At 40.8% G+C, this 26,087-nt stretch overlaps 1 protein-coding gene across 1 annotated transcript in view; it reads left to right on the top strand.

Annotated features, from left to right (window-relative positions):
* The first annotated feature begins 379 nt into the window (after positions 1 to 379).
* Positions 380 to 26,087, top strand: part of UPP2 (uridine phosphorylase 2) — a 35,624-nt gene continuing 9,916 nt past the window's right edge. Inside the window, exons 1-6 of the mRNA XM_057747084.1 lie at positions 380 to 607; positions 7,709 to 7,826; positions 13,420 to 13,578; positions 16,327 to 16,441; positions 20,064 to 20,273; positions 22,438 to 22,584. Of these exons, the coding sequence (XP_057603067.1) occupies positions 546 to 607; positions 7,709 to 7,826; positions 13,420 to 13,578; positions 16,327 to 16,441; positions 20,064 to 20,273; positions 22,438 to 22,584 (811 nt within the window). The 5' untranslated portion in view covers positions 380 to 545. The remainder of the gene's footprint in view (positions 608 to 7,708; positions 7,827 to 13,419; positions 13,579 to 16,326; positions 16,442 to 20,063; positions 20,274 to 22,437; positions 22,585 to 26,087) is intronic.

The following is a 26,087-nucleotide window of genomic DNA, read 5'->3' on the forward strand; positions in this document are numbered from 1 at the left end:
GAAAACAAGTTGATGAGAGGTAGGATGAGGTGAGAAAAAGAAATGTTTGGGAACTGAAAGTTATCACGTGTACTGGACACATTTTAAGACAACCTGGTAGATTTGTTATGGAAATCAGTGGAGACTTGCCACCATATACAGTTGTATCAAGTAAATGAGCCTGCGTGCTACCCCAGACCCTTGCTGGACCAAGGCCAGACGTAAGGCAAAGGTGCACTGGTCAACAGTTAACAAGCCAACCAACCTATCCTATTAAAGAGATAGGATGCCACACCTTCAAAGCGCCTATCTTCTTGGGGAAGTGTTGCTATGAGAGCTGGGCTGTAGTATAAAAGGCCATGTCAGGGAGAATGTTTTTGAACTGATAAGGGATTTTAGAACGCTAAGGGGAAAGTTCCATTAGCAATTGCAGAAGAAAACAAATTTTAAGGGAGTGTGGCATTCTAACTTATTCTACCATGCTTTCATCTATAATTTAATAGCAAATCATAATATTTTTCTTTCCTGATATCACCTTAAGAGTGACAATCCTCATAATACAAAGTATGGCTTCGATTTTATCTGCTTCCACTACATCCATGAGATCTGACAGGAATACATATGTTGGGTGAGTAATTTTGATTTTTTATTGGTTTTGATGAGTTGGAGGTTCTTTGGATTTTATATTAAATGTTCAGAAGATGGATTTCTATGGTTACATAAGTTTCTTAAGTTTAGAGATCATATAGTTGGAACACAGTTCAGAATAAAAAACAAAATAAAAACAATGCCAATCTTCTCAATGGCATTTTCATTCCTTAATTCTTGGGAGTGTTTAGCTCATCTAAGAAAGTGGGGCAATATGTCAATTACATCTCAATTAAAGAAAAAAGAAAGTGGGGCAAAACAAGTCAAAAAAACATGCAAAAGTTGAACCAACCTGCATGAATGAACAAAAATACAGTTAGCCTGGATTTCAGCCTGGAGTTCAGCCTTTAATTCCAGGACCGTGGGCTATATCAGAGAGATAATTAAAGGGGCCTCCCAGTGTCTAAAGGAGATTTAACTGTGTTCCAGCATATTACGAAGTGATTTCATATGTTTTGTGATGGACTTTACATAGAATTCACTTCTAAAATACTGTGCAGGTTATTCATCTCAGGGATAGACATAAATCTGCTGAAGCTGTCTGCAAATTTAGCTCCAATTCTTGCCCCAGGTTCACAGAACATAATAGAGCATTAACCTTCATGAGGCTTGAGGAATTTTTCCGAGTTCCCTCTGATTTGCTGAGAGTTGTGTAAAATGTCTGGCTTAAAGCCTCTATCAGGTCAGATGGAGCATCACAGCATTTCAGAAAATGCTCCACTTACCCATCCCAAACAGAGGGAGCCTCCCACTGTGTTAATTTCTTCAGGCAAGCCAAGGAGAGAGAAAAGGAAAAATTATGAAGATGAGGTAATAGTAAAATGGAAAGACTTCTTCTCAGCCAACACTTTACTCTGGTTACCAATATTTAATACTGACCAAGCTATGTAGCTTGTCATGATTTGCTAAAAGACTTTATTCCCAACCCCATCTTTGGTTCATGTTTTAAGGGAAAAAATGCAAAACAAGGTAGAGGAGAAAACAGTAAATGCAAGTCTATTTAACACAAATTATGTACCTTGGAAAGACTGAAGTATTGCAATGGTCCAATTCATACTGTGTTGAATGTGGCACCAAATCCCAAATTAGTCTTTCCTTTGGTCACTGATAAATGTGATCATCTCAGAAGTGCTTCTTGATGAGCCCAATGGAATAAAAATCTTCTATAGACATTCCCCGCCCTAATTTTTTTTTCTTCAGATCTTTATTGGAGTATAATTGCTTTACAAATGCTGTGCCGTTTCCACTGTATAACAAAGTGAAACAGCTGTTTTTATACATATATCCCCATATCCCCTCCCTCTTGAGCCTCCTTCCCATCCTCCTTATCCCCGCCTCCAGGTCATCACCAAGCATCGAGTTGATCTCCCTGTGCTATGCAGCAGCTGCCCACTAGCTATGTATTTTACATTTGGTAGTGTATATATGTCTATGCTACTCTCTCACTTCGTCCCAACTTCCCCTTCCCCACCATGTCCTCAAGTCCATTCTCTACGTCTGTGTCTTTATTCTTGTCCTGCCACTAGGTTCATCAGTACAGTTTTTTTTAGATACCATATATATGAGTTAGCATACAGTATTTGTTTTTCTCTTTCTGGCTTACTTCACCCTGTATGACAGACTCTAGGTCCATCCACCTCACTACAAATAACTCAATTTCGTTCCTTTTTATGGCTGGGTAATATTCCACTGTATATATTGCCACATCTACTTTATCCATTCATCTGTTGATGGACATTTAGGTTGCTTCCATGTCCTGGCTATTGTAAATAGTGCTGCAATGAACATTGTGGTACATGTATCTTTTTGAATTATGGTTTTCTTAGGGTATATGCCCAGTGGTGCCCAGTAGTGGCACTGCTGCCTGCCCCAGTTTTTTGACCAAGGGATCATTAGACATTGGGACAGACATGAAGGAAAACTAAAGAATGAATTAAAAGGAGTATTATAATTAACACAAGATAATATAATTAATGGTTATGCCAGTTTGAGAATTTCTTCTTCAAGATAAGAGAGGTAAAGTAGATAAGTGATTTTTTTTTCCATTTTAAAAATATTAATTAATTAATTTATTTATTGGCTGTGTTGGGTCCTTATTGCTGCACCTGGCTCTGTTTAGTTGCGGTGAGTGGGGGCTACTCTTTGTTGTGGTGCATGGGCTCCTCATTTGCCGTGGCTTCTCTTGTTGTGGAGCACAGGCTTTAGGCGTGTGGGCTTCAGTAATTGTGGCACATGGGCTCAATAGTTGTGGTGCACAGGCTTAGTTGCTCCGCAGCATGTGGGATCTTCCTGGAGCAGGGATCGAACCCGTGTCCCCTGCATTGGCAGGCGGATTCTTAACCACTGCACCACCTAGGAAGTCCTTAGATAAGTGATTTTAAAAATAGAAAGTCCCAAATCTCCTTGACCTACTGGATCAGAATTTCTAGGTGTTGGGCCCAGGTGTCAATACTTTTTAAAGCATCCGGGTGATTCGGATATGTAGTTAGAGTTTGAATCACTGAAGTAAATAAATGACTCTCTTATAGAGTAATGATTCACAGATTCAGTTAGGAATCCAAAGGAAAAATCTCCATATAGTGAAAGCAGTTTTGGCAGAGTAAAACGGAAAGCATAATAGAAACTAGAAGAGAAAGCGGATGGCAGTGTTTCTCAAACTTTACTGTGCATGGGAATCATACAAGAGTTAGTGAAAATGCAGATTTTAATTCAGTAGGTCTAGGGTAGGGCCTGAGATTTTGCATTTCTAACAAGCTGCCAGGCGGACGCTGCTGACACTGCTGGTTCATTGACCACACTTCGTCTAGCGAGGGACAGTGGGTAAAGGTCCTCTTGCCCCTCATGAAGAGAATAAAGGAGATGTCCTTTTGCTTTGAGGCTTTGAGGCTTGTTCTGAAGTAGCAAAGCATACTAACATCATGGAATGCTTTATTTTTGAAACCAACTATGATCCACTAACTAATTAAGAATCTGTTATCCTAAATGTTTTTGAAATTAATGATATTCCTGTTCTACTTCCTGAACAGTTAAATTTAATTCAACAAGTAGAATTTTTAAAGATTTAGGGATTAAAAAAGGTATATGAGACAGCTTGCATGAGGGAATTCATAATCTTTCTGGGGAGGCATAAAATTAACACGTGAAATGTTGAATACATGCTTTAGGAGCATAGTGGGGGAATCCATACTGACCAGAGAGGAAAGATGCTTGTAGAAGACTTCACAGAGGAGGTAATATTTGAATTTGATATTGAAGAATGAGTAGGATTCCAATAGGTGAAAAATGGAGGGCGGAAACAAAGGCCTAGGGACTTCTCTGATGGTGCAGTGGTTAAGAATCTCCTGCCAATGCAGGGGACACGGGTTCGATCCCTGCTCCAGGAAGATCCCACGTGCCGCAGAGCAACTAAGCCCTATGTGCCACAACTATTGAGCCCATGGGCCACAACTACCAAAGCCCATGTGCCTAGAGCCCGTGCTCTGCAACAAGAGAAGCCACGGCAATGAGGAGCCCGCACACCACAATGAAGAGTAGCCCCTGCTCACTGCAACTAGACAAAGCCCGTGTGCAGCAACGAAGACCCAACATAGCCAATAAATAAAAAAATAAATAAATGAATTTATTTTTTAAAAAAAGAAAGAAACAAAGGCCTAAAGCAGGGGCTCTTAACTTTGGCTGCACGTCAGATCATCCAGGAAGATTTTAAAAATAATTTCAGAGTCCTAACTGGGGCCTGAGCATCATTCTTTTCTTTTTTTTTCTTTCTTTCTTTCTTTTTTTTTTTTTTTTGACTGTCTGATGTCTCACATTCCTTTTTATTAAGTTCTGTGTTGTAAATTTTAAGATCAGATAAAGAGTGTTTAAATGTACTTATTGGTAAAATGATAAAAATATTCCTGTTAGTCATGCTTCTCCAGAAACAGAACAAATATAAAGACATCATTCACTACAGCCCTCAAGTGCAAGCAATGCAATGCACATCAATATGAATAAACAAATATTAGTACACACATCAAGGCAATACTATACAGCATTGAAAAATTCAAACTACTGCTATACATTATGGAATGAATGAATGAATGAATGAATAAATTTTATATATATATATGTATAATGTTAAGTAAAAGAAACCACACACAAAAGATAACGTCTCATACCATTTAATTATTTCAAGTTCATATGCAGCCGCACCATTGTTTTCTACAAAGCCCCTGGTGATTTTATTTATTTAATTTTTTTTCATAATTAAAAAACATTATTTATTTTTTGGCTGCATTGGGTCTTTGTTGCTGCACAGGGGCTTTCTCTCTAGTTGCGGCTAGCGGGAACTACTCTTCGTTGTAGTGCAAGCGTTTCTCATTCCAGTGGCTTCTCTTGTTGTGGAGCACAGGCTCTAGGGTGGGTGGGCTTCAGCAGTTGAGGACAGTGGGCTCAGTAGTTGTGGTACATGGTCTTAGTTGCTCCGAGGGATGTGGGAGCTCCCCAGACCAGGGATCAAACCCATGTCCCCTGCATTGGCAGGCAGACTCTTAACCACTGCACCACCAGGGAAGTCCCTCCACCCCCAGTGATTTTAATGCACAACCAGGCTGAGGATCATTGGAGATGGAAAGACACAAGGTTTTTATTAAGACGTTTTGAGGTATTTGGAGGGAAACTGGAGGACTGTAGAGCAGAGAAGTCCCAGATGGTTCTTGGTAAAGATGACGGGACTCACTGTGGTGTGAGGTAGATAATTTGTTATCACTAATAATTAAAGGAGTATATAGTTATTACTGAAATAACCAAAGCTGTGTGTGATGTGCTTCTTAAATATGAATTAAATTGAATTAAGGTCATTCCTGTAGCAGCAGTCAGCTCACTGTCTTGCCTTCCATGTCTTGCATTACTTTACCAAGAGAGGGAGAAAGAATGATGGCCCAGCTCACACAGCTGTAACGGAGGCCTGGGCTGGGGCAGTGGTCACTGGGGTGGAGAGGAGGTGGTGGATTCAGCACGGTTGATGGAGTCCTCAATGGTAGTGCTACTCAGAGTGTGATCCTTGGGCCAGCAACATCAGCACCAGTGAGGAGCTTGTTAGAAAAGCAAACTCTGACACATACACCCCCAACCCGCTGAACCAGAATTTCTGGAATAGGAGCCCATGAAGTATCCAGCGATTGTTAAACTTTGAGAAGCACTAGTCTGCGGAGCTGAGAGACACTACAGGACTCACAGATTACACACACACATACTTTCATACACAGACATATACAAAACCCCCTGCAAAGTCAAAGAGACAAAGAAATGTGCAGAGATGAAGAGACGGCAGTGAGAAATACTCCCTCAGCAGGGCGTATGGAAGGGTTGCCATGGGAGCGAAAGGCAGGATGCAATGCTCATGCAGTAGGGGAAGAGGCAGGAGGGCTGGCAGCCATGGCATCACCAGAATGGATGGTGTGGCCAGGATGTGCTGGGATATCACACCCAGGAGGAACAGGAGGGAACAGGTAACTACTGGACTGTACCGGGTAATTGGGTGATGGGCTGACATCAAGAATAGCTTTAAGGCCTTCTAGCTGTGGTCCTTTCTTTTTGGTAAGCTTGTCTCTCCATTGGCTTCTTAGTAATAGCTCCGCATTCTCCTCTGGGCATCTGGTGGAAGAAGGCTGCTGGGAGGCAGAGTTTCTACACTGAAGTGTCCTCCTTCTTATCTTCCCTTCTGTTTTTAAGTCTTACTTTCCTTATTATAATAATTTTGTATTCTTATGGTTTCACATGGTTACTAAAATTAGGTCTTTCAGTTTATCAGTCCTCCTCTCTCCAAGCTCTTTAGTCTCACTTCTTTTCCTTCATGGTGTTTCTTGAGCATTTCTTTTTTATATAAGCTCTCAATCCTGTTTCTCCAGAACTCTGTGCCCGTTTATTTTCTTTTATGCCTATTATGCCTATATTCAGTCTCTGCAGGTTTCTACTCAGCCCTCTGCTTTCAATCCCATCTTCCTGCTTCTCATTTAAGGCTTCTCATTGAAATCTTCTAATGAAAAAAGATCACTTCTAAGCATGTTGAGAAGGAACCTCTTATTGGTCAGGTAATGTTGTTTACGATGTCGGGGGCTCCTTACTCAATCCAAAACAGGCTGATGGAGTAAAGCACTGGTGTCTACTCTGCACATCCATTGAGAGAGAGAAAGAAACATATTTGAGGGAGATAGCACTGGTTTTTTAGGAGCCAGGCCTAGAAGTAGATGCATCGCTCCACCCACATCTCATTGGCCAGGACTCAGTCACATGACCTCACCTTACCGCAAGAGAAGCTGGGAATATGGTGCAGTAATGTGCCCAGGAGGAAAAAGAATTAGGGTTCAATGAACACACTGCATTCTTTGCCACACCCTACTTTCTCATGTCAGTCTCTCTAAAGCTAGTACCTGTCAGGTCCTCCCATTGGGAGGTGTAAGAATGAGAGCTAGCTGTTCTGTGTTCACTGTACATCAGCTGTGTTACAAACATGATCTCATTCAGGCCTCAGGCAATCTTGCAAAGCAGTTATTATTTTCACTATACCAATTTTACAGATGAGGAAACTAAAGAACAAAGATAAAATAATTTACCCAAGGTTGCACAACTAGTATATATATGGTTGAAGGAGCAGTGGAATCCAGGCAATCTGATTTCAGAGCCCAGTAGCTTATGTTACACAGCCTCCCGTGCAAAGAAAGAACATGACTGTCAGGGCTGGACAGAACTGGGTAGAAATGACTGTTCTGTAATCAACTGGTTGTATAACTTGCACAAGTTTCTCAACATCTGTATGCCTTGCCTTCTTGTGAATTGAATTATTAGTATTTCTTACTAAATAGAATGGTTATACGATTAAATGAGATAATATATTTATTATCTGCACTTTTCATGACACTGTAGAATTTTCATGCCTAATGTTATGCCTGCCACATAGTGAGTACACAGCATAATTAATCCTAAATGAAGGTTTGTGTCCAATATTTGGGCTAGTGGTTACCATAGGTAGAGACTGATGTTTCCCTTTTGTGTGGTATCTCTCCAAATTCCTTTACACCTTCTTTGTATTATTTTTTTTTAGAAAAAGTTTTGTTCACGTTAAAAATCCTTACCTGGACTCTATGGATGAAGATGTTCTCTATCACTTGGATTTAGGAACAAAAACGCACAACCTACCAGCAATGTTTGGGGATGTAAAGGTAAAAGTATTTCCTACTTTAGGGAAAACAATTGAGTTTCGTCTGTGATGTTTCTCCTTATTTTCCTTATATAAACTTTACCTCTTTGGCTAGAGAAATGTCTGCGGTCCCAACAGGAACCAAAGCCATGCTTATTCTCTGAAGCGTCTTAGAATATGTAGGTCATGAACAATCATTTCCACCTCAGCTAGACATAAAGATTCGCAAACTAAATCTAATGCAAACATGATTATTTGACTCCTCTGGTCCCTACAGGTAAATACAATTTTATTGACAATACTGCTGGGTGTTTAGAATTCATTACAATTCAGTTCACTGTTTATCATCTTCATTTAGAGATGAACCTCACTGATCTCATTTTATCAAATCATGAAATAACAACAAAACTAACAATACCATCTATACCACTTCTTGAAACCAATCATTATTCAATATCTCATATTATTAAGATTTTTGTTATTTCATAAGAAAATATTATGAGAAAATTGTTTGTGGAATGCTACTAGAAAAATTGTATGACTATTATTTATTTTATCGTATATGCATGTTACTTATAAAAGCGGCTCATGTTCATTATTTAAAATTGGAGAAATATAAAAAGAACAATGATTTTTAGAAACACACCTATAAAACCCTCACCATCTAATCATAGATGCCATCAACGTGTTTTCTTTCAATCCTTTTTAATAAACAGATTTTAAAATAGTTGGAATTATATAACTTTACATTCTGTGGTTTTCACTTAACTTTATGTCGTTTTCCCCATGCTATAACATTCTCTTTGAAACACATTGTTTATGGAAGCCTAATGCCTGTGCCATACATTATACAGTCTACTACTGACTTTAATATTGAAGTATTTTCTATCATAAATAGAACTCAAATGGATATTTTTGTACCCCCAATTTCTTCACATTTAAGTATTTGCTTAAGCTGATTTACATAAATGGTCAAAGGGAAAGAACTTTTAAAAACTTTTGTTTTCTAAAAGGCCTACATCTAATCACAGTCCCACCAGTAGAGAATTCAACTGACTTTTCTCCACTCCTTTAGCAATTACAAGAGCAAAAACAAAAGCTCTCACAGTCACGATCTCAAATCTTCACATTCCCTCTTTTAGGCAGGTTTAGCAGATATTCATTTCCTCCATAAAAGAAGGCAATTGAGTTCAAAGTGGTCAAAGGTGGTTAACAAGTTACACCATATAGTGGCAGAGCTAAGACTTGGACCAAATTCTCCTAGGTCCAATTTCCAGGGTTCCTGCCTACTGCATTCGCTGGGCTCTTTGAGTCATTGTAACAGAATAGTCCATTAATTGGCAGCCGGCAGTGAAGAAAGGGGAGGAAGAGGAGGAGGAGGTTAGCTAGATGAAGGAGGAGGAGAAGGAAGGAAGGAAGGGTGGGGAGAGGGAGGGTGAGAAGAAGTAAATCTATGGTGTTCATTAACAGTAGGTGCCCGGTTGCTTCCTCCCCCTCCCATTTCTTCTAAGGCACAGGTGTGAGGGCGCGGGCTGATCTGATATGACCTGCCCATTTCCCCACTCCCCTGCAGTCAGAGGCTCCTTGCATTTTTGTGGCCTCCCTCAATCTTTTGCTTCATCTTTTCAATGTAACTTCTTTCCCTACTGCTGTTTATCATGTTTATGCTCCAAGAGTAACTGATCAAGGCCGCCTTTGATACTCATTAATTGGACTTTGTCTGAATTGAATGTTAGGCTTGAAGTTCATGCCTCACAATGATTTTTCCAAGACCCTTTTGTAAGGATAACTGATTAATTAAATGATCCATCATAATTAATAAACTAAGGTGCACATCTAATTAATAATTAAAAAGACTTCTATTTTTGAGACAGAAAGTGACCTATTATTTACATATCTAGCTATCTGTCTGTCCTCTACCTGACTAGGTTTTTATCAGCACTTATTCTCATACTTCATCATAACCACTATCCAACCTTATAAGCTCACAGTCCACCTGGTTGTGGACCATTCAGTAGATTCTCTTTTGGATAAAAAGACATGTTCTGGTTTAGAACCCATTTTGTTCTACAAGAGAACAACTCTACTGATTGGGCCATTTTGATGGATAAGGAGGCAAAAGTGTGTGTGTGTGTGTAGATTGAGAAGCAAGTAACATAGTTCCAAATGATCAGAACTGGCTGTTTCACCTAATCTTTAGAGGCAGCTGGTAAAGTCTGACTTATACTTATAGATGCTTTTCTCAGAAATTTGCCTCCTTCCAGTTATTCATACATTCTTATCTTTGAACGAGAACGTGCTATGTTCAATTTCTCAACCCCCTTAAATCCCAGGGCAGTGATCCTAGCTAAGAAGAGAGGACATAATCCATCAGTACATGCAGACTCAGCCTTGTCTTCATGGAGATGATAAGCATTATTAATAGCACTATCTTCAAAGGAAAGGAGAACTCTGGGTGTGTAAAATTTTAAATCCTAAAGATTCGGAAAATCATTCCTATTTTCTTCATTTTCTTACTTACTGTATTTAAAAGATTTTGTTAGCTGCTACTTCAAAATATCAGTGGCTTAACACAACATAAGATTTTTTTCTCACTCACATTGAGTACCAAGTGAGTATTCCTGGTCGATGGGTGGTTTTCCTCCAGCTGGTGATTAGGGACCCAGGCTCCTTTCATCTTGTTGCTCTGTCACCCTCGAGGAGTGCCTTGCAAAGTTTCCCTGGGTGTCAACACCCATTCAGCAGACAGACAGAAGACAATCTATAGGATCACCTATGGGAGATTTCTATGGGTGAGGATTGGAAGGGACACATCACTTCTGTTCACATTCTAGTAGCTGGAGTTCAGGCATATGGCCTCATCTAACTGAAGAGGAGGCTGGGAAGTTGGGTTTAGTAGTGTGCCTGGAAAGAAGGCGTAACAGCTTTGGTGAACAGCTAATGTCTTTTGTCATTTGACTTGAATCAATCGATCAATTGAAAAATATAGTGGAGAAGTGTAGAAGTTATCTATTCAAACACAACCTCCAAATATGCCTTTTATAAAATTGAGATTGAGTACTAACTGGTACCATCCAATCTCTCCCTGGAAATTTCAAGTAACATGGAAAAGCATTATCTTATAACACTCTGTAATGTGTATTTTAAGTCTTTATACTCCTTTATTAACATAGAAAATACATATACTGCAGTTGGACCAGATGAAGACAACATGGCAAAGCTAAGTCTTTGAAGATACTAGGCGTATTTGAAAGTGAGTTCATTCTGGGAGTCATTAGGCAAAGTCCTTAACATGGTTTTGCAATGCTACGGACTCCTTCCCAATACATTTCTATCTTCTTGGATAAAACCAGGACAAATGATCGTTTTGGGGGTGGACATAAATCACAGAAAGTGTCACTTAGGGTCAATGTTGGTTGGTGGTCTTCAGCCATATTTCACTTCTCATCAAAGCAACCAGACTGCAAATTGTGTCTAGAGGTGATATTTAGTAAGTCTGATTTAGAAGTAAGGCTTCAAGAATAAGAATGCTTTTGTCTATACTTATCAACTTTATGTCTCCAGAAACATTCAGAAATTCCTGTTGATTCCAGCAATATCTACAGTTCAAAGAAGAATTTGAACCACAAGCTATTCCAACATCTGCTTTGGTTTTATGGTCAATCTGAATAGTTGTAATTTACATTTACTGGCACCACACAATGAGGTTATTTTCAAACTACCGTATTTTTTAAAAAAGAAACAACAACAAAAACGACCTCCTTGTACTTAGAACTTGAGCCAAGTCTTAACTATCCATACTAACAGAGGGGAAAATTTTCACGAATAGTCAGTAATAATTTTAAAACTCACCTTAGACCATGACAACCTTAGTCTTATCCTTTTTGCTACTCAGCCTTGATGGCTAACTTTCATTGGAGTTCATTACCAACTTTAGGCCCCAGTAGAGAAACTCATAAGAAGGCACAGAAAAGATAATAATGAGGGTAGAAGAGAAGCAGAGGGCCTGGATAAAAGGATAATTATACCCCACAATGGAGAATGAGGGTGGTACAGGAGTTATTGCTAAATGGAAACAGAATGCATCGTGTAATGAGACCACCCAGTATTCATAAGTAAATCGCTTGTGAATCGTGTGCCTAATTCTACAACCTCAATTAGGTATTTCCTTAGGCAGATATTCTTTGTCCCTGTGAGGGGCCTCACCAGCATGCTTCTGAAGCTCAGCCTAGCTCTGCCCACAAGGGTCAGGCACCACCAGCTGCCTTTTCCTTACTGAATCTGAACCAGCTTCATTTGCACTCAATACTGCAAATACAGAAACAAATAAGCCAGCTCAAAAGCAGGGCCGGGAAGTTGCTCTATGATATGAAAAATGGAAGTTATCATTTGTTGACCACTCAGAAAGTGCCTGGCTTTGTGCTTGGCTTTGTCCTCCATCATATTCAATCCCATCTTATCCTCACAAAACCCTCTGAAGGGGATTGCGTTTTTTTTTTTTCTATTTTGGAGATGATCGTCTGAGGCACATAGAGATTACATGTATCACACTGAACAAGCTACTTAATCAGAGACAGGTTTGGGGAGCAAAGCCAGGTTTATCTAACCTCAAAGCAGTCCTTTAACCACTATGTTGTCTCATCTCCCTGATTCAGAGCTTCTTCAGCCTCTGTGCACCTTACTGCTTAGCTCAGATTCCAGAGTGACTTTGAACCTGGCGCCTTTCTGTGGGCTGTGCTTCCTTGGCTATCTGACATCTGCTGCTGCTCATCCTCCCCACTGCTGAGCCCTGGTCCCCACCAGGCTGGCTGCTCATCCATGCTGCTCTTAGGCTATGCCCATCCTCTCTCTGGCATCCACCTCTCCCATCCCTGGAGCTGATGTACCCCTGAGAGGCTATTGCACAAGCAACTACCAGCCAGTTTTATTACCAGATTTTATTAGATTTGACACCCTTGACTGCAATACATATTGTAATTTCAGAGATGTTAAAATGGGAATAAGACAAAAATAAAACCAAATCATTAGAATTGATGAAATATCGTAGTGAGATTGCTAGTCTACAGTGAAAAGGCTTGTTCCATGAAAATTTCTTCTGAATGATAAATTGGAAAGCCTTGATGTGCTTTCTTTAAAACTTTAAGTTAACAGAGTATATTTTATAATGAAAACGTATGATTGGGCATGTGGAATCAGAAAACATATTTAAACTTGTAATAGTTTGCATGTTACTTACTTCCATGTCCTCAGAATTTACACATGAACACTAATAGCCCGCCAATGCCCAACAACATGCTGCCTGTGTCAACTTAAGATGTTGATTGATGCTCACTGTGACAAACACACCAGGAAACACCCACTTGAACAAAATCAACACTTACTTTGACTTTGAGATGATCTTTTTCTTCACTAATTAAGTACATCAAACTTTGTTTTTGGTTGCCTTATTTACAGGTTAATGATGCCAATTAGTTAACTCATAAACATAACCCATAACATCTACATATCCCGTAAGTATATAACTGAAAAATAAAGTAAAAACATTAAAGTTGAAAGCTGACCCTTGCTTTTTATCTCCGTTACTAAGGCAGGTAATTATGTATTTTTTCTTTCAGTTTGTCTGCGTTGGTGGGAGCCCCAACAGAATGAAAGCATTTGCACTGTTTATGCACAAGGAGCTCAGATTGGAGGACAGTGAAGAGGATGTCAAGGACATCTGTGCTGGGACTGACAGATACTGCATGTACAAAATTGGTCCCGTGCTCTCCATCAGTGTAAGTACTCAATGGCCGCACGTCAGACAGTCATCACAAGCTAGCAAAAGAGAGTGGGGACTTCCAAATACAGGAGTTCTTTTCCCCTCCCTCTTTGAATTTTCACACAATTAAATTGTGTCCAATGTGACACTCATAGTTGGAAAAAGTCCTAGGGGCAGAAAATAGCATTCAGTGCCACTTTGGTTTACTTTATTAGTTACCATTGTAGTTACGCAAGTTAGGGGAAAAAACCCTCAAAGCACACTTCCTTTTTTTAGTTTGTAACTGGTTAATAAGCCACCAGTAATTTTTTCTTCTCTACCTCTCATCCAGCTTTGGGAGTGTTGGGCTTTTAGTATATAGGGGCCAATTTTCAGGATTACCAAAGTGATGCCATTCAACACTGTAATAGGCTCACTGAAAAGGTGCTAATGCATTTCCACAGAGTTCTTGTGAATTGCTCTCCTGTATTTAGAATATGTTAACAGCTCTGGACACACAGTGTCCTGAGACAATATGAAAGTGGAATGACTTGTAATTTTAGGGAACACAGAGACCCTTTGCCTCTTGGACGCAGGATAGCATACACTTAGCAGAGTGTATATGCGCGTGTACTCAGCTTGCCTTCCAAGTGGTTTTCTCTGCCACAGGGCTGTATTCTGAAACAATAGCTCTGAGTCTGTACATATCTGGACACTGCAGCCCTCATAAGGGGCACAGCCAAGCATGCCAGGTGACATGGGGGGAGAATCCACTGCAGAGGTATGATAATTCTAAGGGGCTGGATTATATGTGACTCATGCACCAGGGAATAACTACTACCCATCAATCACTCTATAGTACCTAGAGACAGAAGGATGGATGATCATGGCTGGAAGCCTGGACTGAAGGAGGGAAAACTAGGCAACACCAATGGGACCGCCAAGTTGATCTCTCCTCTGGGCCAAAATGCATGAAAGCTGCTTTGGGCTCAAATGGGAGAATGCATTCATTGATTTATTTGTTCATTCAACAATTATAGAATATCTGCATTAGAAAGAAAGTGAGTAACCCCTGATCTTGGCACATTTTGTCTTGCTAACTTTTGCTTGACTTTTAGACTACAACTCTTTGTCCTTTTTATGCACAATAAATGGGTAAGGACAAAAAGTAAAATTTATAAAAACATGAAACTATCATAAACAAGTAGTAAAACTTCACAGCAAGATATAAAAACAGCAGTAGACCAATCCTGCTGGCCCATTAGGGAAAAAAGAACTGAAATACGTGTCGTGCCCAGAGGAGTCAGCAAGTTAGAAATGAGCCTCACTAGGCATAAAGAGGGTTTCCAATTGAGACCCCTTCTTTGAAAATTCTTCCTCTCCAGCAGCTGCTAAGGGGTGTGTGTGTGTGTGTGTGTGTGTGTGTGTGTGTAGGTGTGTGTGTGTGTGTATGTGTGTGTGTGTATGAGAGAGAGAGAGAAAGTTTAGCAGAAACACACAAGCCCATTTGTCATTTTATCATCGTGCCACATATTAAGTGATAATCATAAACCTATCAAATAATCTGATTTAGGAGGAACCTAATAGATCAAATAATGGTTCATTCTCTTAATTTACAATTGAGAGAATGAGATTTAGAGAGTTTACTCATTAGTGGCAGAGCCCAGACTTGTTAATCTTGGACATACAATTAATACAGGTTTGATTCACGCCTCTAGGAGACTTCCAATGCGTTTGGAAGTCAGGACATGTTCCATGCAACCAAAAATGGGGAACCCAGAGGTTCAACGTTTCCATAGTTCAGTATGCTTGATGGTGAGAGGAAGGGAACTCAGGTGTAAGTACTGTGGTTATGGCTGCAATGGTTTTCCAGATTGTTAATGGAGAACTAGTGGCAGCCATCACCTAACTGCCAAGATGCCCCTGGTGCTTTACTGCACACAAAGTCTTTGTGCCCAAGAGTAGAATATTGAAAACCACATTTGACTCTCTGGAGTTATGTTAGGGATGACATAGACACCAATTCTAAACTTAGCTCCAGCTACTACAAATTCCAGCATGGAGGATCTTTCTAGAGTGTTGTTAGAACATATTGTAACCACCAGGAGTGGCCAAATTCTCTAACCTGTGTTGACCCTTATTCTATGACATCGATTCTTCTGAATGCTGAGGAGGACCGGGGTTGCAGTCATGATCTAATGGCAACTCAACCTCACCTACACATTCAGCATATGTTCCAAATTGCTAGGAGTAGATGTAACCCACATCTCTACCTCTGTACCTTTCAGAGCTCACACAGAATTACCAGCAAATGAACAAGGACACGTGAGAGCAATGAAATGGATTTACTCTTTCATTTAGTATGGTGGAAAGGGACTAAATACATGGCAGCCAAACCTATATTTCCTCGAAATCAAGTCAATCTTGTAAAAAGCTCTTTTTCAAAGACTCACTGTGAAGAACACAGTGGGGAGCTGAGAAACGGCACTGCCCTGCCACACCAGTGTACCACGCCACCCCCACCTTCTGCTCTTGACAATGAGGGCTGAACTCAGTTTAACTGGCAGGAAGATGCCTCTCTTTGATCATCACAGATGGACCCATCTATCAGCATGTCATGTGGGCGTCAGTTACAGCTGACTTACGTTTCCCTCAGTTTTGGCAAAGTCATCATGATTATGTAAATTTATCTGCGGGCTGTTAACTTGTAATGAAGGAAGAAAATATGTCCTGTGCGTGTATCAGTCTGCGAGATGTATAATGACTTTCCCTTTTCTCTCCACAGCATGGCATGGGCATCCCCTCCATCTCTATTATGCTTCACGAACTCATTAAATTACTGTACCATGCCCGGTGCTGTGACGTTACCATTATCAGAATCGGTACATCAGGAGGAATAGGTGAGATAGATTGATTTATATACTATTAAATCCAAGTGGTTGTTCCATACAGAGTAGCTGACTGCCAAAATACACCACTGTACTCAGAGCCCAGCAGAAACCCAGATGGACTAAAGTGTCAGGAGGCTGGGCTTGAGGCAACTGAGAAATTTAAACTTAAAGAAAATTAAAGGAATTTAAAGAAATTATATATATATACAAAATCTTTCTCTTTTTCCCTGCATGGAAGCCTGGAGTGAGACATCCCACTGTCCATCGTCCAGATGGACTTAGATGTTCTTAAGGGGAAGAGTGGAAGAATAGCTAAGAAATCCGTTTTGAGGATAAGAGTAAGTTCTGAGGGTTAGGATAAATTTGGAAGCTTAGGAATCGTATAAGTGACAGAAATAAGTGCTTTCAAGTAAAAAAACAAAAACAAAAAAACTAAGACTTGCCTTGTTTATCAGCTAAGTGAGCAGATGTCAACAGCTCTTAGGAAAACCCTGCTTTTAGCTCATGTCAGTGACTACCCTTTTCTTGGCTGGGTCTTTTCCTCATCAACACAGCAGAAGAGATCAGGCTAGGCTTTTAGGGAAGAGTCAGGTGATGCTTCTTACGGTTTTCTCAGGGTCTCTCCCCTCCTCGCTTCTTCCTTGGCTGGTCAGGCAGCTGGCCAGGAGCCTTGTTTATACATCCACCCTGGGCTGAGGTAAAGTTCTGAGGAGACCTCGCCTTCTTCAATCTTTTCTTCAGGGGCAGATCTTGTGAGGGGACGATTCTATGATGTCACCAAATGCATATACAGACAAGGCATTGTAACTGGAAAGGTTTGGTTGACAGAGGGACAGGACCGAATGAGAATTATAAGGAAAGCTGAGATGTTGGTCTTAGAATCACACAGGGGGCTGAGCCATGCTTCACTGGAAACAGACATGTTCCAAAAGATCATGACCTTTCCACAGCTGTGGTATAGGACGAAAGTCCAGCCAAGGCCCTCACAGATGGATTAAAGAAGAATGTTTATGGATGTGCATCCAGAAAGAGAGCAGAATCTTAGCAATAATTGTTGGATCAGGCATCCTTCTGGACTGCTGTTTATCCGGTGTTATCCCAAACAAGCAAGAGTGGGGAACCATGCATTTGAGGATAAAATGGAGAACATCGTTATTAAGATTGCTCATAATTCTTGAGCTGTGGGATACAAGGATCTGTCTGCACAGCCCGTGCCCGTGCAGTGTACCATCCTGACTGCTGTGGTTGCCCCTTGATATTAACAAGCGTCCAGCGCCGGCAAGGCACCCTGCTGGCCATCCAGCGCATGGTCGTGGGTTCTAGGTGTTTGTGTGATGTAACATGATGCATACAGCCCATGTAGCACAATGCAGGTCTATGAATTGTGGGAAATTAAGACAATGTGCTGCTGTGGATACCTGTCATTTTGAAATCCTGTTCTCACTAAGAACTCTTGGCTTATTGAGAAGATGTGTTCGTTTTGTCTTAAGAAACATTGATTTGGAGATGAAGGAGGTGCAGCTTGTTTTTTTGTTTGTTTGTTTTTTGCTTATGTTACCACTCTTTAGATGAGCCAGCAAAACCTGATGATGATGAAGTACTTGAATGAATAGTATTTTGAGCTTTTTTTTTTTTGGGGGGGGGGTACACCAAGTTCAATCATCTGTTTTTATACACAGATCCCCGTATTCCCTCCCTTCCTTGACTCCCCCCTCCTCGAGTCCCCCCACCCTCCCCGCCCCAGTCCTCTAAGGCATCTTCCATCCTCAAGTTGGACTCCCTTTGCTATACAACTTCCCACTGACTATCTATTTTACAATTGGTAGTATATATATATGTCTGTGCTACTCTCTCGCTTCGTCTCAGCTTCCCCTTCACCCCCCGCCCCCTCCCATACCTCGAGTTCTCCAGTCCATTCTCTGTATCTGTGTCCTTGTTCTTGTCACTGAGTTCATCAGTACCATTTTTAGATTCCGTATATGTGAGTTAGCATACAATATTTGTCTTTCTCTTTCTGACTTACTTCACTCTGTATGACAGACTGTAGTTCTATCCACCTCATTACATATTTTGAGCTTTAAGAGACTTTAACTGGGATATAAATGTTCTAATGCATCTAAATATTAGGATGGCATGTGAATTACTTCATTTTTGATGTACACATTTTTCAGCTTCCTTCTCAGTCACTTTCCTGTTTTTAGGACACTGTGAATAATTCAAGAAGCTACTTGTTTGATTTATTTAGAAAGTATCTGACCCACCGAGGCTCTATCATCAGAGCCCATCTTGGGTCTCTAGCTGGATCTTCTAAATTAACCCCATATTGATCGATGCTGGAATTTATTAAGAACGCAGAAGGATATGACTATGTGCTATGGTAGGGGTTGGTAAGTTTTTTTTATACAGGGTCAGACAGTAAATATTTTAAGCTTTGCAGGCCATATGTTTTCTGTTGCAACTTCTCAACTCTGCCATTAGAGCAAGGAAGCAATCACAGAAAATATGCAAATGAATGAATGTGGCAGTGTTCCAATAAAACTCTATTTACAAAGATGGGCTGGATCTGGCCCACAGATTGTAGTTTGCAGATCTCTGTCTATGGTATCTCTATGGAAACATTCACTCATTCAATAAATTTGTACTGAGTGCCTATCATGTGATAAGCATAGTGCTGCCGGGAAGACAACGTGGACAGACACTGCTCTTGCCTTTATAGAGCCTATGCTTTATGCTCAGGGCAAGAGACAAACAAGTAATTACAAAAAGTGTGATGAATGTTCGGACAGAGAGGGTCTAGGGCCCTAGCAATATATACCCCCTCATCCAGGCTCTAAACAGGAGTCAGAATGCATTAAGAAGTAGGTCAAAAGCTGGCCCCAAATGTAATCTATCTGTGTTGCCTTTTAATTTCTTTCCCCCTTTGTGGATTTGGATCTTTTGAAGGAAGTGACTTAAGCTGACACCTGAAGAATGAGTTGGAGTTAGTCTGATGAAAGTGTTGGGGGGAGGATGAGACAGCGTGCCAGGCCAGGGGAATGAATAACGGTTGGCGGAAAATGGCTTCTCAGGTCCCTGAGACTTGAGTTTCTGAGTCCCAGGAGCAAGCCAGACTTTGTAGCGATGGAAGGTCAGCCAAGAGGGCCTAATTTACATGGGGTGGAAGAGGGGAGGAGGGAATGGATGTGACAGGAATCACAAGGAAGAGAGGACAGAGATGCAAAGAAATAATAATAATCAAGGAGTTGCAGAGAAGATTAAATATCAAGTAGTCACATCACTTTATGAAAACTGCTTGCTGGCAGGCTCATTTAGTGCATTCCTGACCTAATTTATTCAAACTTCAGCCCGAAAGCCAGTACTAATTTGCATGTCCAAGAGTCATGTTTGTCTTGAAATCTAAACCCCATCACATTGTAAATGTGAATCTGGAAAGACAGCAAATGTAAATGCCTGTTCGGAATGTTATTATTTGATTGCATTTGGAAAAGAAAATAATTTGAAAGATGAAAATGGGGAGAATCATTAGCAACCAGCATTAATTAATGTTGGCAGAAGAGATTACATACTATGTGTCAAAAGTAAACTCTACGTGACATTCTTCAGTAACCACCTATTTATTCCCACACTGCAGGGATTGCACCGGGGTCTGTTGTAATAACAGATAAAGCCGTAGACTCCTTCTTTAAGCCCCGGTTTGAACAGGTAATCTTGGACAACATCGTCACCAGAAGTACTGAACTTGACAAAGAACTGGCTGAGGAACTACTCAACTGTAGCAAAGAAATTCCCAACTTCCCAACTCTCATTGGACATACGATGTGTACCTATGACTTTTATGAAGGTGAGAAGAATTTATAAACCGTGAAAGCAGCAGAAAATTGCCAGCAATACGTTGTTATTCAGACCCATAATTTATATTAAAAACTCCACTTTAGCGAATTAATAGTTGGGGATTAAAAAAGGAACTGAAACAGCTTTTCAACTTACTAAAGCACAGGAACGTAAGGACATAATAAGCGGCGGACACACACATAATGAATTCATTTTGAGAGTGGGTTTAATCCTCCTAGAACAAATTGGATACTCAAATGCAATTTGTGATGTTAGCAAAATCCTATCTCTGTTTATACCTTTAATTTAAATCGGAAAAAGGGGATATGCGTCTATGTTTATGCCATTTTGAGGTATATTCACCTATACTTTGAAAGGTATCTGGTACCCAGGAAAAAGTGGGAACCAGGAAATGGGGAAAATATACAGGGAAGGAAATCCCAAAGGGATGGGGTAGTCTCAGAGCAGTTCTTTTGTCTCTCGGCCGTGAGTAAAAGGTCCCCAAATTAAGTTTAGAAACAAATTGAAGGTGACTGCCAAGTAGCAGCCCTTGCTGCAAGGGGCAGGCGAGGGGCCAGGAGAAAAAGCCCTCCAGGACAGACCCTGCTCATTCCACAAGAAAGAATCTAACCAGGGTTGGTACCATGCCTTGGAGGGCGTTCTAGAAATCTTGCAGTGTAGCTGTGTTTGAGTATGTTCATCAAACTACGTATTATTTCATTTTAAATTATTTTTTTTTTCTTTTCCCTTTGGATCAAACTTAGGATATTATATTGAATTTAAACAATTATGTATGGAGTTGTATTATATCATCTACAAATGTTACTGGAGGTTAGTAAAGGCGTTGTCACCACATATGTGTTATAAATAGGGGGCACTTTGGGTCTGACAGGGTTTAGACTCTGTCTCAGGCCTCTGGCCCCTTCAGTGGGAGGGTCACTGATGGGTTTAGGCCAGAGCTTGCAAATGGTGCCTATTGGAGTCAGTGTTTTCTTTGGGCTGAATAGTATTTTTTAAAATGTGAATTATTTTGCCAACATTTATAATTTCTGGAGATTTCATATGAAAATCCAGAGTTTTGGCTTCTTGAAATAACATAACGTTAAAAATATAAAATAATTTATGCATAGCAGCTCTGGCAAGCCTCGGCCGACACCTGGGGCTACATTCACTGAAAGTGAGGTGAGGCCGTTCCCTTCTGACCAGGCAGACCTTGTTGACATTACCTGCTTGACTTGTGGGACATCTGAGTTTGAATCAGCTTAAATAGCACCGCATTAGAGCTGTTGGCAGGCAGCCCTAAGAAGGAGGGCACAAGGAGAAGCAGACAGGACGGAAATAGCATGAAAGACAGAGGAAACGGAAAAAAGGAGAGGAAAGGGAGACAAAAAGAGGATTGTGCAAGATGAACGATGACAGAGTCTACTGGCCTCCCTGCTTCAACAGGATACTCCTCGGGGTGGGGCCCGGGGAAGTCTGTTCCCAGCGCATGCAAGGTGGAGGAGGCGTAATAGCATCAGGCTTCTCTCTGCTTCCTTCTGGCCCCACTAGTTGGTACAGGTGGAATTAAGTGCTAAATAAACACTGAGAGCAGCTTGGAAGGGAAAATGTGGTTACAAAATGGTAGCATGCAGCCTGAGATGTGTGGTGGGGAAGAAGGTGGACAAATGGACCGTCTGTATGTGCCTACCACGGGCGTGATGGGCAGACGGAGCTGCAATGTCCAAACCACCATCTGATCCTCAAGTAGCGTAGCATCACCGCTGGGGCTTGGAGCGTTTTCTTCTTTCCCAGCACCTGTCCATGGGCCAGCTGCCAGTCACAGGCGCTACATGAGATTTCCTCAAAAGGCAGATCTTTCAGCGACCCTCCCGGTTCTGCTGTCTCTGGGCACAGGGCTGGCTGCTGCGGCCACTCAATGATTACTTGCCCAAGAGTTGGGGAGCTCAGTGCCGTGGAGACTCCTGTCTACGTGAGACTCTTGAGCTGGGCACAGTCTTGCCCCAGGTCCTCTGGGAGGACGATTCAGACGGCCGGAATTATCCTACCTGGGCTGCAGGCCCACGAGTTCAGAGTCAGCCACAGAGCAGTTGGGCTGACCGCAAGCCTCTCAGTGACGCCACAGCCACCATGGTAGGACATCAAGTGGTTAAACATTCTCCGTTCTCTCTCAGGCCAGGGTCGACTAGATGGAGCGCTGTGTTCCTTTTCCAGAGAAAAGGGGTTAGATTACTTGAAGAGAGCCTATAACGCCGGCGTCAGGAATATCGAAATGGAATCCACCGTGTTTGCCGCCATGTGTAGACTTTGTGGTCTAAAAGGTAAGAAGTCCATGAATGCCTAGGGTCAAATTCTCCTCTTTCATGAAGTTATTTTCACTCTTCAGGAGAAGAAAAAGGAATCCAGCTATATATTACTTTGGGTTGAATGCATGACTATATCATAATATCACGTGAGTGGGCGGGACGTTATTCCTATTATGCAAATGAGGAAACCAAGCCTCAAGGGTCAAAAGTGAATTGCCCAAGCTCACCAGCCAGTGGGTTATATAGCCAAGACTTGACAGCAAGTTCTGCTTTCTTTCTTTTTTTCTGTAAATAAATTATTTATTTATTTAATTATTGGCTGGTTGGGTCTTCACTGCTGCACACAGGCTTTCTCTAGTTGTGGCAAGTGGGGGCTACTCTTCATTGTGGTGCGCAGGCTCCTCATTGTGGTGGCTTCTCTTGTTGTGGAGCACGGCTCTAGATGCGTGGGCTTCAGTAGTTGCGGCATGAGGGCTCAGTAGTTGTGGCTCACAGGCTCCAGAGTGCAGGCTCAATAGTTGTGGCGCACAGGCTTAGTTGCTCCTCGGCATATGGTATCTTCCTGGGGCAGGGATCGAACCAGTGTCCCCTGCATTGGCAGACAGATTCTTAACCACTGTGCCACCTAGGAAGCCCAAGTTCTGCTTTCTTCATCCTGGTAGTGGCTGCTGTTTTCTACTACAATTGAATTTACTGAGACATGACACAAATAAAATATTCCTAGACTAGTTCATCAAAGGACAAAATATCAGTGGAGTAGCGTGTTTTTAAAGTTAATTTACATCCATTTTTGCTTTTCCCAACTTTTATTTTGAAAAAAAATCAATAATACAGAAAAATTGAAAGAATAGTATAAAAAATACTTAGGTACCCTTTACCAAAATTTACGTTTTTAATATTTTACCACATTTGTGCATGCTCTCTAAATATACATATATATACAATATACATGTGTATGTATATATTTGTGTATGTTTGTGTGTGTGTATATACAAACACACCTATTTGCTTTTTTCTCCTGAGTCATTGTAAATGAATTACAAATATCATGCCACTTAAGTCTTGTACCTCAGCATCATTTCCTAAGAATAAAGATGGTCTCCTAATGACCACAATTATCAAACCAGAGGGAAAAAAATGCATGAAAAGTAAAAATCATTTCATAACATCATTTAACATCCATTCCATATTTAAATTGTCTGATTTTCCTAAAATACCTTTAAAGATTATTTTAAACCAATATTGAATTAACTTTATACTGTATTGCTTGGTTATTGTATCTGTATACTTTTTTACCTAGAATAGTCTTCCTATTTCCTTTTTTCCTGGCACAGTGGATTTTTTGAAAAGTCCAGGCTGTTATCTTGTAGAACGTCCACATTCTAGATTTGTCTGTATGCATCATCACAGGGTTTCACTTGTGCATTTATAATGCGTATTTCCTGTAAAGCGGAAACAAAATCTAGTGGCTTGATTAGATTCAGCTATGTGGCAAGAACACTTCATAGTTACATAAACTTTCCCTTGTACCACATCAGGGAAAGGTAATGTGAAGATATTCCACTATTAGTAATTTCGAGTTGGATCACTTGGTTCAAGAGGTAACTGCCATCTCTCTCCACTAAAAAATGAATGTTTTCTCTTTGGAGGTGGCAGGTAACCTCTGGGATGATAATTTGGCACTGCATGAATGAACATCCTGTAACCCAGTTGTCTTCTCCCAGTGATTCTGGCATGGGCTGCAAAATGATGATTTTCTAATTCCATCATTCCTCCTATGTTTATTAGCTGGCATTCTTTAAGAACAGCCTTTCTTTCTCATACTCCTCTCTTGCTCTCTTTTTTTTTCTTCTTCTTTTTGGTGGCAGGGGGTTGCTGTCGTTTTGTTGATTTTGTTCAAAGCAGTGTGTGATAAACTGCTGTATTCTTTTTGACATTCAAATTATCCCAAATTTGGTCCAGAAGAGCTCCTTCTAGTGAACTCTTTTGTCTTTTTGACCTAATCCTCTTAGTTCTTGAGGATTTTCTTGCTTCAAGCATAACAGGATTCTTAGGCACCACTTGCCTTTCCTTGCCTCGGGTCCGGGACCAGCCGTTTCTCCAAGAAGCTCTGCTTCCTTTGGGTGGAGAACGGCATTAGGAAACCAAAGATGGGTGTGGCATGCATTTTTATTTTTGATGCAATTATTCCAATAGAACCACTAGCCTTTGCCCAGCACCAAGAAAACCTATTGAAGTAAAACATAATTTTCACAAGGACTGGTCAATGTGACCATTCTTTGTGATTTTAAATTATTTTCATAGTCATCCTCTAGACTAAAAAAATCAAATTTTATTGATGGAAGAGGTAAAGCTGCAAAGTTAATTAAATATTCTTTATTAAATTGCCCAAGAAAGCCTCAGATCGAAAGGAAAACAGCAGCATCTAAAATAATATTTTTGAGTGGGAAGCAGTTCCCAAATATTAACAATGACGTCTAAGAAAATGTTGGAGCAACTTTTTTTTTGAATTCGTAGTTTTGCATTTCACATAGCAATTATCTTCTTCTTTAGAAAAAACTCCATAAAATATGTCATCTATTCAAATGTGTTTTACAGTGTACCTACTGAGTGCATGGCACAATACTAAGAAGCCTGGTTTTAAAATCAGATCTTGGGCTGATAAGATTTGCGTCAATCATTATCTTCCTAAAGAAAGGACTTTCTTCTGTGCATCAACTAGTGGCCTGAGTGCCCAGGCACTAGGGACACAGCAGAGGATGACACAGAGAGAATCTCTTGTGGAATCTAGAGGAGAAATAAACAGCAGCAAAGAGTAATCTGTAATAACATGGTAATATGTTAGGTCCTGAGGAGCATCATGGTAAAAAAATAAGGCAGGGAAAGGGCACAGAGACAATCAAGGCAGGGAGGAAAACCATACATTAACATAGGGAAGGGTGCAAGAGAAGGTACCATTTAAGAAAATGCCACATGGGCGTCTGGGCAAAAGCCATCTGGGAAGTGCAAATCTAAGGCTACCAGGCAGGAGCATTCAGAGTGTGCTAGAGAAACAGTGAGACCAGTGTGTCTGGAGGAGACTGACAGCAGTGGAGAGGGTAGGAGATGGAGGGAGTGCAGACTCTGTGGTCCCTGTGAGAACTGTGAATTTCAATCTGAGCGAAATAAGAAGCCATTGGAGGGCTTTGAATAGAGAAGTGATGGGGTCTGGCTTGCATTTGAACAGAAGCTCACCGGCTGCTGACCTGGGAAGAGCCAACTAGAGTCAAGGGCAGAAGCAGGGAGAGAAGTAAGAGGGTTGATACAGCAGTCTAAGGATTGATGATAGACCAGTGCAACAGCAGTGAAGAAGCGAGAAGCAGTCCTATTCTGGATACATCTTGAAGGCAAATCCAACAAGATGTGTTGGCAATTTGATGTGGATTTGGACAGAAAGGCAAAAGTGAAGAATGACTCCCAGGTTTTTAGCTTGAACAGTTGGAAGGATGGAGTCATCATAATTGGGACAGAAAAAAATT

This window comes from Hippopotamus amphibius, chromosome 8 (genome assembly GCF_030028045.1).
Source record: "Hippopotamus amphibius kiboko isolate mHipAmp2 chromosome 8, mHipAmp2.hap2, whole genome shotgun sequence".
Lineage (NCBI taxonomy): Eukaryota > Metazoa > Chordata > Mammalia > Artiodactyla > Hippopotamidae > Hippopotamus > Hippopotamus amphibius.